Source organism: Epinephelus fuscoguttatus, linkage group LG19 (genome assembly GCF_011397635.1).
Source record: "Epinephelus fuscoguttatus linkage group LG19, E.fuscoguttatus.final_Chr_v1".
Taxonomy (NCBI): Eukaryota; Metazoa; Chordata; class Actinopteri; order Perciformes; family Serranidae; genus Epinephelus; species Epinephelus fuscoguttatus.
The window spans coordinates 19133749-19145948 of record NC_064770.1 but is presented as its reverse complement, the minus strand read 5'-3'; the positions used below and the strand labels follow the sequence as shown (position 1 = coordinate 19145948).

The following is a 12200-nucleotide window of genomic DNA, read 5'->3' as shown; positions in this document are numbered from 1 at the left end:
ATAAGTCTGAAGCACATCATCACCTGGTAATTTATGTGCCGAATCAATTAAACGTGTGCTCTCGGAGAGGCCGGCCAACGGCCGCAGCTGGTCAATATGAACATTTTTCTTTTCTGAAACCACACTGAAATAGGTGATGCAATAAAATTTACAAGATGAACGTGATCTAAACATAAAAAAGGAAGTAAAAGCTTTGCTGGAATTAAAAATAAGGCTCAGATGAAGCTATTGGCTCATGTTTGTTCCACAGTACTGCAGCACTTATTGAGAAATTAGCCACATAAAACACAGACAAACAAATAAGCAGCGCTGAGAGGCAAGTAGCACTTACATGGCCATGTCTTTTACGTTTTTAAAAGCCCTGCTGCTGCAGTCTGTGCTAAGCGTTGACAGCTGATTGAGAGAGGAGTGAGGAAAGCTGCCGCGGTCTTCTTAACAACGTGTGTGAATCACCTTTTTCAAGGTTAGCAAAGGATTTTTAAAAGAAAAAAAAAGCTTGCTGTGGAGAAAACATGCTGCTCTTAATTTGGTCGTTAAAAACAGATGATTGGATTAACCATCAATCACAAGTTTTACGCCCCAGGCTTAACATTAGCCAGGGGACAAACATGATGAGGCTGCAGTTGAATGGAATTTTTAGAACTAAATAAAGCCTCTGATACTTATAGCAACTAAGCTGAGGAAAAAAATTCATAACCATAATGCCTGCAGACTGGACTGCTTAGATTGCTAGAAGGCACATTTGGGCATAAACATGGACTGTATAAAATAAACGAATAAATTTAACATGACATCACCCATTGGTTTGTGGACATTTGAAGCCTCAAGTTCAGAATTCTGGCTGTCGCCATCTTGTTTTTTTGAAGCCAGAAGTGACCATATTTGGAAGAGTGAGTAAGACTGTGGAGGAGTGAAGGGTGGATCTGACTCACAGACAGGCTGTCAATCAAGCTGCCCCCTCCTTAAATATGCATGAGTTTCAGCTTCAATAAAATGTAAACAAGTGAGTTATATAAAAATTCACCTCCCATACAGTTGACATGAATGTTGAAATTAGCCACACAGATCAAAACTGTTTTTGTAGCAGGCTGTAAACATGTTTATTCCTGCTGTCAATTAAGCCTGGCATTTTAACATGGGTGTCTATGGGGATTGACTCAGCCTCAAGTGGCCATTCAAGGAACTGCAGTTTTTTGGCTTCACTTTTCAGCCCTGGATGTTGCAGCTTGGGCACATACAGTATACGATACAAAGTCAATGTATTGCTCTCACCCCCTTGAAGTGTCCATTCTGTGACTTTGTGGCTGTAGGTGCCCCGCCCTGCTCCGTTATAGGCCGCCACTTCAATCTCATAGTTGGTCCAGATAATCAGGTCCTCCAGGAGCAGACTGGTCTGGTCCGGGTTGGTGATGTTTTTCATCTGACAATCCACTGGGAGCCCCGACAGACAGTACCTGACAGCAGAAGGATGAGGGAGAGACATACAGGCAGACGCCACGCAGACAGAGATAAATGTAAATATATTAGAATGCGGATTCGGTAGGGAAAAAAAGAGAGGTAGAGAGAGTGGTAAATGGAGGAGAAGCTCCGCCGAACAATTTTAAAATGGTTACAAAACGAGAGGAGACAACAGATGAATGGAGGGGAAGGTATTTAATTGGCACCAATTATTCTATTGCAGCGGTGAGCGAGAATGAAGCGAAATGGAGAGGAAGAAAAAGAGCTGACATAACAGTTATTATCACATCTGAATGGCGCTGGCCCAGACAGGCACCTATCCCCGTGAAGAAATAATGCATGCTGTCATGGTCTTCTTACCTGATGATGTAGCCCTGGAGTGGCCCATTCTGATGGCTCTCCGGGGGTGGCTGCCATTGGATCATGATGGACTGATTGGTGCGGCCACTTGCGATGACCGTCTGAGGGGGGGCACTCGGAGGCTCCTCGGGGAGAGTCAGTCTGTCGCGGCAAGGGAAGAGAAAGGAAAAGAGAGGTGAAATAAGAGAGTGAAACCATGCATTAATTATCATGAGTTTCTGCATATTTCTATCCCATTTCATCATAGACATCAAATCATAATAAAGTCTGCTTTTTGTATTTTTTAGAACACCATAAAGGAAAGTTGGGGATACGTGTGGCTGTGTCTTTGTCCAAAGGATATTCTCTATAATACTGTCCACAGAGGGACATCTTGCTATGGCATGACAAGGATCAAAGAGGCCTTGGTGAAAATAGAGCAGCACAATAGAGAGACCGTGTGAGTGAGAGAAAGATATAAAAGAACAAGAAAGAGAGATCCAGGCAGACTTTTCCCTTAAGCCAATTTAAGATGACATCTTGATTTCTTCCCAGTGCACTGCTCTGGAGGAGATGAAGCAGAGTGTTTAGGATCAAAGAGGTGTGCCCGAGAGATGCCTCAGAAAAGCCCTGCACTCTCGCTGACGCTCAGTCACCCTCCTGTGGTGCGCTCTTGTCTGGGCACATTCACACAGGAACTCGGCTCTGTGAATGAGTGTGCGGTGCAAAAGGTGTGTGATGGGTAGTGATGGCTTTTCAGGGAGTTCCTTGCTGCAGGTATAAAAGCGGCAAATGGGTTGTGTTGATGCGGACAAGGTCGGGCAGTGGCGTGTATAGGTGAATTATGATGAGCTAAGAATGCGTGTGCGTGTGTGTAGGACGTGCCCGTGTGATGATGGTGATGACCGTTTCGTCTTGCTAATCAAGAGAAATTCACTTGAGATTTGAGTCTGTGTGAAGCTTTGCCCCTTTCAAGCCTCCCTGTATTTTACTATGCAGTACGGCAAAGACAGTTAATAGGAGGGAGAGAGATGAAGCTAGGTCAGCACACCCATCAAGGCTTCACAAAGCGCAATTTCAGCTCATTCACAGTTTTATCTTGAAAAGGCCCGTCTCCAAGCTGGCTCGTCTCTCACTCACTCCCACAGGAGCGAAGACCAAAAAGTGGACTTACAGGAAATAATCATTTCTATTGAACTGCCAAGACGAGGGAGAAGAACGGGTTGTTCCAGAGCTGTGAAAGCCCTCCAAAGTGCAATGCTGCTCTCCCCAGCATACACATTAAGTTACACAGACTACCTAGCAACATCTTTAACATCCTGGTAGATGCGCAGAAGCTCAGCGCAGTACCCACCGGTCAGTCTCTTTGCTGAACTGGCCTCTGCCCACGTCGTTGACGGCACACAGGCGGAACTGGTAGGAGCGCGCTGGGATGAGGCCACCGACGGTGACCCCGGTCGACTCTGGTTCAATGTTGGCCAGCAGCACCGTCCAAGGGGCATCTGAGGCGGAGCAGACGCACACATAGACAGAGCTGTGAGCAATAGCGAGTGAACGGTAAATGACCTTTTGAGAACATTCTCGAGAAAAATCTGCTCAGCGCTCGACAAATTTAAATTCAATGTTATTCCTGACTATTATTGCACACCATTGTTTCATTTTCAGTAATAATATTGCAGCTACTGATAAAAAACAAGTCATTTATTTTGTATACACTCCCTCTAAATATCAGATTGAAATTCAATTATCCAAAAACCAGATCCCATCTGCATCCTCGGATTCATTCTCCTCTTAATGAGTTGTCATCTTCTCAGTGAGCCTGAGCTTCGATGAGAAATGGCTGAACGATTTACTCTCTCCGGGTGAGAGCATTCCCACTTCTTTGATTTTATCAAGCGAGAGGAAGACAAGAGCACCAGGCATCAACACAATTTGGTTCCCCCGATCATTCGCAAGGAAGCGTACAGGTGAGGCAATTGAGTTATACTGATTGCAGAGGGTAAGAGAGGATGCAACTGCCAATTTTAGGGACACAATGGAAATGTAATATAAGAGGGATAGCAAATTAGTGCTTCCAAGGAGTGCAGAGCAACGATACCGACTTTCAAATGGCTAACAAGAAACAATAAATGCACCAGTTCTTTTGAGCAGCATGCACTGTCAAAGAGACACTTTGCCGATTTTCAACCAGCTTTATATCACAACAACGTGGGTAGCATGTGCAAATGAACTGTGGTAAACTTCCCTCCATCTTACCACCGCCCAGATCTCCCTGCCCTAATCTGCCAAATGACGTGTTTTGGATTTTCAGGTGACTTTTACCAGCTCTAAGGTTACAGCTTGAACTACAGATTTTGGTAAGTTTTCCCTCTTTTGAGCAAAAAGTGAATACCACAGCCCTTTTTCTCTGTTGCCTCTGGTCATGTAGCACCAATTTTGATAAGTATTCATCTCTTTCTTCTGCACAGACAACCTAGTTTTATGAAAAGACCATAATTTCACCAGCAGTGAAATATTTATTAAATGGTGAAACTGAACCACTCACTGTTTTCCGAAACCTCCAGGATGTAGCGGATCAGGGGGCTGTTGCCGTCGAAGGCTTGGGCCCATGTGAGGTTGATGGCCCTCTTCTCTGTGGTACTCAGCACTGCTATTGGGTTTTCTGGAGCATGGGGCAGTTGCCTATGTGTGTGTGTGTGTGTGTGTGTTTGTGCATGAGAGGGACAAAGTGATAAAGAGAAATAGAATCAGACAAGAGAGGCAGCAAATAATAGCATTAAACAGCCAAACAGGGAGCCATGCATTGTAAATATTAGAGGGTTTGATGGATTGGAGAGGTGAGCAGCGATAAAGCACAACAGTGGGGAAAACATCCATCCATCATGTCCTGGTCAGACGTAAATAAGAGTAGGGAAAAAAAATACAGACAGCGATAAGACAGGGGGAGGACATAAGGCAAACATACAGACCTGACTCTGAGGTGGGCGCTGCGGGAGTCATTGCCACCCACTGAGGTCACCCTGCAGGTGTATGTTCCGATGTCACCCGACCACGTTTGGGAGATGTGCAAGGTCCCGTCGGGATCCTGCCGCAGGCGGGGGGACGTGCTCACGTCAATCACCGAGCCGCTCTTCTCCCACACGTACCTGGAGGTATGCACATGTATGAGCAGTGCACGTTCACACTTCTGTGTACACTGCTGTGACAGTAAAGTCGCCTGCGTTGCGCCAGTTCACACAGCAAAAACAGAGAACGCGCTGACATCGATGAAAAGCCTCGTGAGGCTGATGGGAAAGTGATTTGAATCTTAAAACCATCTCTCTCCATCTCAAGTACAGTACAGATCTCTCCCCCATGCATTTCTTTCCCTGTCATATACCCAAATGCACATATGGCCACCCCCACACCCCCATACACATGCACATACGCATGCACACACCAGGAGCTCCTGTGATTAATTGCGACTGTTCGGGCTTTCCAGCTAATCTCCTCTGTGTTGCGTTTAATTAAAGGCGCTGTCTGAAGTTATTACTCTGTTTACATATTCATCTGTTTACCCCGCGATCTGATCAATGCCGCGGGCCCACAGGTGACAGGCACTCTAATCACTGGGCTCCACAGACATCATTTCACTCCCTCTGAGACAGATGCATGTGCACACACTCTATCATGATCAAAACCGTCTGAAGAGTGAAGAGAAGTGATGGACTAATTCCACAATCAGACTCTAAGAGCTTCAAAATCTTCCCATAGGAGGTCGTATAAGGGTGGATAAACACTACAAGATCTCTCACAGATTTCATAAACTAATTAGGTGCAACATTGATACCCGAGCTTGTTTTCTAGACTTGGGTTGCATCGAGAAATAGCTACAAAAAAAAAGTGTGCGATGTGTGAAAAAATATTCAAGAAATGTGACAACAGATTTTGCGAGTGGGTGCCATCGTTACCTCACGGTGACACTGGGGTCATGGGTCACGCCGCAGGTCATAACAGCCTTGGTCCCTTTGATGACACTCTGGTCCTGTGGCGGTTTAGTGATGCGGGTACGTGCTGCCAACACACACAGGGGTTGTTATGTGAAGACTGTGTTTGAACAGCGGATTGAGCAGAGCTTACTGGACTTGGTCTCATCTTTCACTCAATGTCTTTCTGTAACCGGGTGAATCATCAGCCTGTTTCCAATGGGTGGAGTATTTTGCGAGGCTTTCCAGGACTGATAATGTGAATTTATGCACAGAAAATGACTGCACAACTGAGTCATTAGGCTATATATTCAGTATATCTTGACAATGACCCTGAACAACCAGGTACTTACTGCATCTCCAAGTAAATAAGCCAGTGGGAAAAAAAAACATAGTTTTTCTTTATATTTTCCAGAGTTTCAGCTTGGATTCAAAGTTTGCAGTGTTTTTCCACACATGTTGGACCAAATGAGGACACAGGGGTTTGCAGACAATGCGAGCAGTACGAATGCTGTGCAGAGAGTATCCAGGTTCTGGTATGCTTACCCCAGACCACTAGGTCGGCTGAAGCTTCATCAATTCCCCTGGAGTTGCTGGCCATGCAGGTGTAGGTACCAGCATCAGACAGGTGAGAGGGACTGATTAGCAGGCTGCCTGACTCCAGCAGGGTGAACCTGGGCAGCTGGACCGAGCCGCTGGCCAAGACACGTTCACCTGCAGGGAAGGGTGGAGGTGATTAATGATATGGGATGGAGGACATGAAAAGAAAAGGGGGAATGGGGAAAAAGAGAGAGATTAGGGTATTGGAGAAATGTCATGGAAAACAAACAGGAGGGAAAGCAGCGCAGCAAAAGTAAAGACTTTGAGCTTGTATGGAGCAAATGCATATTTTGAATTCTCTCCACAGCACTCGTCTACTTTGACAAGTCCAAATGTGCCATAATGAACCCCCCACCTCAGAACCTCATGCTGTTAGCCCACGCACCTTTCTGCCAGGTGATGGCTGGCCGTGGGGCTCCTGAGGTCTCACAATGCAGAATGACTGACATGCTGTCAATCACAGCGCTGTCAGAGGGGCCAGCGGTGATGTTTGGAGCGATACCTGAGGGGGGGAGGGGTCAGCCGCACACACACACACACACACACAAAAACACACGCGCACAGGCAAACAAAAATCAGGTGAGACAGAGGTGATAATGAGAGACATAAACAGCTTTCTCCCTAATAAAGCAGACGGCAGCAGCGGAGCTTAATAGACTTGACAAAAGGGGCGGCTGTCAGGTCTCATTCTCAGGGACAGCTCTGAGAATCTGACAAGGCGCCTCCGTCTCTCTGCTTCTTCTCTGATTCAAAAATAGCCAATAATTGCCCGAGCATCCAAGGTGACAAATCTGTCAATGTGAAGAGATATATAGATAGATGGGGTGTAGGAGGCAAGACAGAGAGAGGGAGAAAAGAGGATTAGAGACGAGAACAGAGGAGCGGATTTAAGAATAAAAAAGGGAGGGAACAGAGAGGGGAAGATGAGCAGAATTAAGCAGCAGACAGCTTTGAAATATTTTCAAGGGACATACTAGTAACAGCTAGGTAGGTGTTTGTCTGGATCTCTCCGGCGAGATTGCGGGCAAAGCACTGAAACATCCCAGTGTCATCTGGCAGGAGACCGTTGATCTGCAGACTGCCTCCTACCAACACCCTGTACCTGGGGATCTTTACCGGGCTGATGGGCACTGCATCTTTATACCACACTATGTCTGGTTGCGGCGTGCCTGCAGAGGATAGAGAGGATTAACTTTTTTTTTTCTTGTCACTGTGACCCTTTTGTTCTTTTTCTTCTGTTTTTTTTTTCTCCCATACTTTTCGTGCTCTTTCACACATGCAACAGCACACGGATAAACAAACACCACTGACCTCGTGCCTGACAGGGGATATCCACCACCTTCTCCATCTCCGCGCTGATGTGAGTCGGCGGCTCTTTTACAAACAGAGGATATTCTGTTTCAAAGAAGAAAAAGCATAAAACATTGTGGCATTAAAGCCTTTAAGAACGACTCGCAAATCATCTGTGCTTTTTATCTCGACCCTTCTCTGGTGAACCAGCATTTGCAACACTCTCGATAACAACATCAACTCAATTACTGGAGTATAAAACGGCAAAAAAAATGTTCTCTCAACATGGGGGTTAGCATGCTGATGCAATGTTTGGATAATTTAGACGCTGTCTGCTCTGTGCAAGGTTAAAATGTAAGCTGTGAGTTATTTACCTAGAACATGCAGGAAGGCCCCGGCAGTGACTGAGGGGACGCTGCTGCTGCGGAGCGACGCCTCACACTCGTAGTAGCCGCTGTCGCTGACAGCAGGCAAGCTGATGACCAACCGACGGCCGAAATCACGGATCCCTGTATTGACCACTACCCCGTCTTTCCTCCAAGTAATACTCATTTTGACGAGGGGTCTGGGGGAGGAAAAAAAGATGAAAAGGAGAAAAGGCGAGCGAGATAGGGAGCGTAGTTTCGGTTTTTAATACAGATTTATATTCTGTTTCAAGGTTACGGAGCATTGAGGGAGCAATGGGATACATCTGTCATTCTGATTAAGTCTTTGAATTGGAGATAATAGTCAGAATTCAGGACTGAGATTGCGTGAGATAGAGAGAACAGAGTGAAGCCTTGAATCAAAGGGAAGAATGGAGGAGAGACGTACAAAACACTTTTCTATCATGTTCAAACAAAAGGTTTCGAGATTCATTTGAATCACAAAATATCAGATGTGGAGGTGAGAGAAGGTGGATGTGTTTTGATAATGTGTGAGTATCTGTCTGCGTGTGCTTTTTATTTGTCTGCTCCTCCGTCTGTGTGTGTGTGATAAAATTTACCTTGCATTAGCGACACACTCCATGACAGCCTCGTTTCTCCCCATGGTTACACTGGTGTTCTTGGGGGGGATGATAATAGAGGGGGCGATGGGGTCTGCGGGTCCTCCCACATCTATCATGCACACAGACGCACACAGACGCAGATGGAAGAAAATGAAAAAATCTATAAACTATATGCAGACTTCAGATTAAGCTCCTGAATGTACCTGATATAGCCAACTGAGCATGACTAGATCCTTACACAGAGACTGGCAGCCTGTCACTATTGCCAGCAGGTAGCCAGCACGCTATCACCCAACTATTAACACCCCTGTCTTTACTTTAGATCCTTTTTCCAGTGCACACAGCATTTCCTGAGCACGGTGTTAGCCCAGGTGTTAGAAGCCATTATGTAGCATAATTGAGACAAACACAAAAGGCGATTAAATGCAGCACCATCACTCACGGGTTTCACGGAGCCTCCAGCCAACCATCGATTCACTGCCCTCAATCAGTGATCTCTCTCTGAATCTGATCTCATTTTCCCCCACCTCCCCAGAGTGCGGGTACGGGCCTGTGCGCTCGTGTGTGTTTGAGTGATTGCGTGTTTACGGCGCATTTATGGCGTGTGTACTTCATGCACGTGAGTTTGCGCTTGCATGTGTGTGTGTGTCCGTGTGAAGTTTTTTTGTTTCAGGGCTACCTTAGGTTAACAGGGACCCTAATCAAGTTTTTATTATCATTATTGTTATTTTGTGCCACCTCATTGTAAATCACGTCCTTTCCAGGCCTGTTTCTGTGGAATCTCAGCAGCGTAATGACAAAGCTTCCTCTGCAAATACTGCCTGAATGTAGGCGCAGCCCTCCTGATGGGTTATTGCTGTTTGGCTCTGCTCCCCATTTGATTGCTTCGTTCAACCCTCCAGGTCGTCAGCTGTACAGTTTGAAGTAATGATTTCAGTTGCATCAGTCTTACAAAACCAATTTAATAAAAGATAGTAATTAAGTTGCTATAAAAACACATTTCACCATGTGAAATTAGATTTTTGTGTTTGACTTCCATGGCATGCGTTCTTGTTTATGCAAAATGCCACACACTGTAAAGCTATGGTTTTAAGGAGAGTCAGTGTGTAGGATTTAGTAGCATCTAGCTGTGAGGATTACAAATTACAGCCAGGTGAAACTTCTCCCATGTGCCTAGTGTGAAGGATTCCATTAGTCTACTTTGTTCAGGAGGTTTGCACTGGGAGCTGAATCACGAGCAGAGGTTTCTTCCTCTCCAAAACAAACAGACCTGGGGTCCTATTTATAAAACAACGTGTAGGATCCATACAAAAAATGTGCGTACAGACAGAAGTAAAAAAATGGCTTCCACCTCACCATCTGCGTCACCAGTTTCCCATCTCCAAAATGTTCCTGAGCATGGGTCAAAGTTTCTCCCATCAAGTCTGTTTTTATAGATTTGCATGGGAAATGGCGCATGCCTCTTTTAGGCCTTGTTTTGTTCGTACGCAGTGTTTATAGACCCCTGGTGATTTAAACTGGTAAAACCCCTTTATAAAGCAGTTTCACATGCTTTTCTGATGCTGCTCATAGCAACTATGCTAATTATGGTGGCTAATATGCAAAATGTGAATACGCGAATGGCCCCATCTAGAGCCAGTGTTCGGTTTGTCTGTTCTGGGCTGCTGTAGACACATGGAGGTGCAAAATGGCGGACTCGATAGAGGTCTCTTCCTCTCCCAGACAAACAGACTGCTAAATAAACAGCTTTTCAAATGCTCTTGTCGTAGAGGGGCTTCTATAGTGATATCACAATCACAAATGGCCTTATCCAGAGCCTGTGTTTCGCTTGTTCGTTCTGGACTACTGAAGAAACATGGTGGTGCAACATGCTGATCTCCGTGGACAAGAACTCGCTCCCTTTGTAGACATAAACGGCTCATTCTAAGGTAACAAAAACAGAGCAATTCTTATTTTTAGATGATTACACGCTTAAGAAAACAAACTAATTGCATAATATTCCATTTCTGCCAATACATCCCCCTGAATCCTACACACTGGACCTTCAGTGATTTTAGCTGATCCAGGTACTATTAACTATAATTGTACGGCTTCAAGCACAAGCAGCAGGGAAGGGGAAGAAAAACAAAGTTAGATGCAGATGCCGCTGACATTTTACAGGCACCTTTAAAGAATGCATTTAACATTTCAAAAACAAGACATCCAAATTAACCTCAAAGTATACCTGAACACAGAGTGAAAAGATAATTCCCCACAGCAGCACAAAGTGTAGAAAGCAGGTAGGTGTTGGACCATGACCTTATAATGCACTGCAAGTTTGGTAGACAAAAAATACCCCCTCAAATTGGGTTTTTAAGTGAGAAGTCTAGACGGGTAGAGACAGGCGAGGAGATGTGAGACGTGATGCGTTTTATTCAAAATAAAATATTTGGAGGCAGATGATTAACCCATTGATTGGCGAGTAAATAGATCAATTTTGGAGCTGACTGAGGTTTTTTTTTTTTTTTTCAAATTCTACAAGCCCTCCTGATTAATCCGTTTCATCACGGTGGTACAAGCATCATCTTGAGGGCATTATTAACAATGTTATTAATTAGCGTAATAAAGATCGATCAATCCATGTGGACGAGCTCGTTGTCAAGTCATCACAAGAGTCAAAAAAGATTGAAAAAGAAGGAATTAAACAGGCTGCAATGATTTACCAAAGTCTGGAGGATTTATGAGGGAAAATCTAAATCACTTGAGTTAGAAGTTATTGGCTAAAATGTAAGATTACAGGCGTTCGGCTGATCTATGTAATTTTTGTTTCTTAATTAACGGGTGAGATTAAGTGGAAAGTTTGATTGGTGTGGGTCTTATAGTCTCTGAGCTCCTGATGCATAGAGTACAGAGAAGACGCGGATGTAGAGAGAGGAGGAGGAGGAGGAAAAGAAGTGATTGATGGAGAGGGTCAAAGAAGAATTGTATCAGCACTGCTACCAAGAGAAACCAAAGATGAAGAATAAGGAAAGTGGTTATGAAGGTCATGAATCAGTAGTGGTATAAACAGCACATAATATACAATATAAATAAGCTGTTCATGATTCATTGATTTGAAGTGTTGATGCAGTCGTGTTTAAGCTGTAAAAAAAAATGTGGTGGTTGTTGCACTTGTGTGAAATTGCCCCCTCCGATATTACACTTTAATATGCATTTAAGGTTTATCAAATATGTTACAGATTCGTGTAAATACACAAACTAAACAAGTTTGTTAAATTCCATAATATTTGGATAATATTTGGCGGAGGATGTTGCATCATGTTTGCCAGTGACACAATGAAAACTGGGAATCCATTAGTCTAGTCAAATAACTCATTTTATTTTCCAGAAGACATGATTGGTTCCTTGGCAGAGAATAATTAATGTATTGCAGTTCATAAACTCTCAGTGTTGAGAATACTTCAAGTGTGTAATCTTCTAATTAAATGGGAAAAGTAAACAACGCGGTGACCTGCATAGCAAATTCTCGCTATAATGTCACAGCGTTGTTTACATCTGTCTGTGTCCAAAGACAATTGTAA

At 44.4% G+C, this 12200-nt stretch overlaps 1 protein-coding gene across 3 annotated transcripts in view; it reads right to left on the bottom strand.

Annotated features, from left to right (window-relative positions):
* The window catches only part of sdk2a (sidekick cell adhesion molecule 2a), a 97030-nt gene that overhangs the window by 25017 nt on the left and 59813 nt on the right, over nucleotides 1-12200 (bottom strand). For all 3 annotated transcript variants that reach the window (XM_049561897.1, XM_049561898.1, XM_049561899.1), the window contains exons 6-17: nucleotides 8638-8749; nucleotides 8027-8217; nucleotides 7674-7757; nucleotides 7337-7531; nucleotides 6748-6864; nucleotides 6309-6476; nucleotides 5748-5850; nucleotides 4767-4943; nucleotides 4343-4479; nucleotides 3152-3299; nucleotides 1819-1959; nucleotides 1273-1454 (exon numbers count right to left, since the gene is read on the bottom strand). In XM_049561897.1, coding sequence (XP_049417854.1) covers nucleotides 1273-1454; nucleotides 1819-1959; nucleotides 3152-3299; nucleotides 4343-4479; nucleotides 4767-4943; nucleotides 5748-5850; nucleotides 6309-6476; nucleotides 6748-6864; nucleotides 7337-7531; nucleotides 7674-7757; nucleotides 8027-8217; nucleotides 8638-8749 — 1755 coding nt within the window. The remainder of the gene's footprint in view (nucleotides 1-1272; nucleotides 1455-1818; nucleotides 1960-3151; nucleotides 3300-4342; nucleotides 4480-4766; nucleotides 4944-5747; nucleotides 5851-6308; nucleotides 6477-6747; nucleotides 6865-7336; nucleotides 7532-7673; nucleotides 7758-8026; nucleotides 8218-8637; nucleotides 8750-12200) is intronic.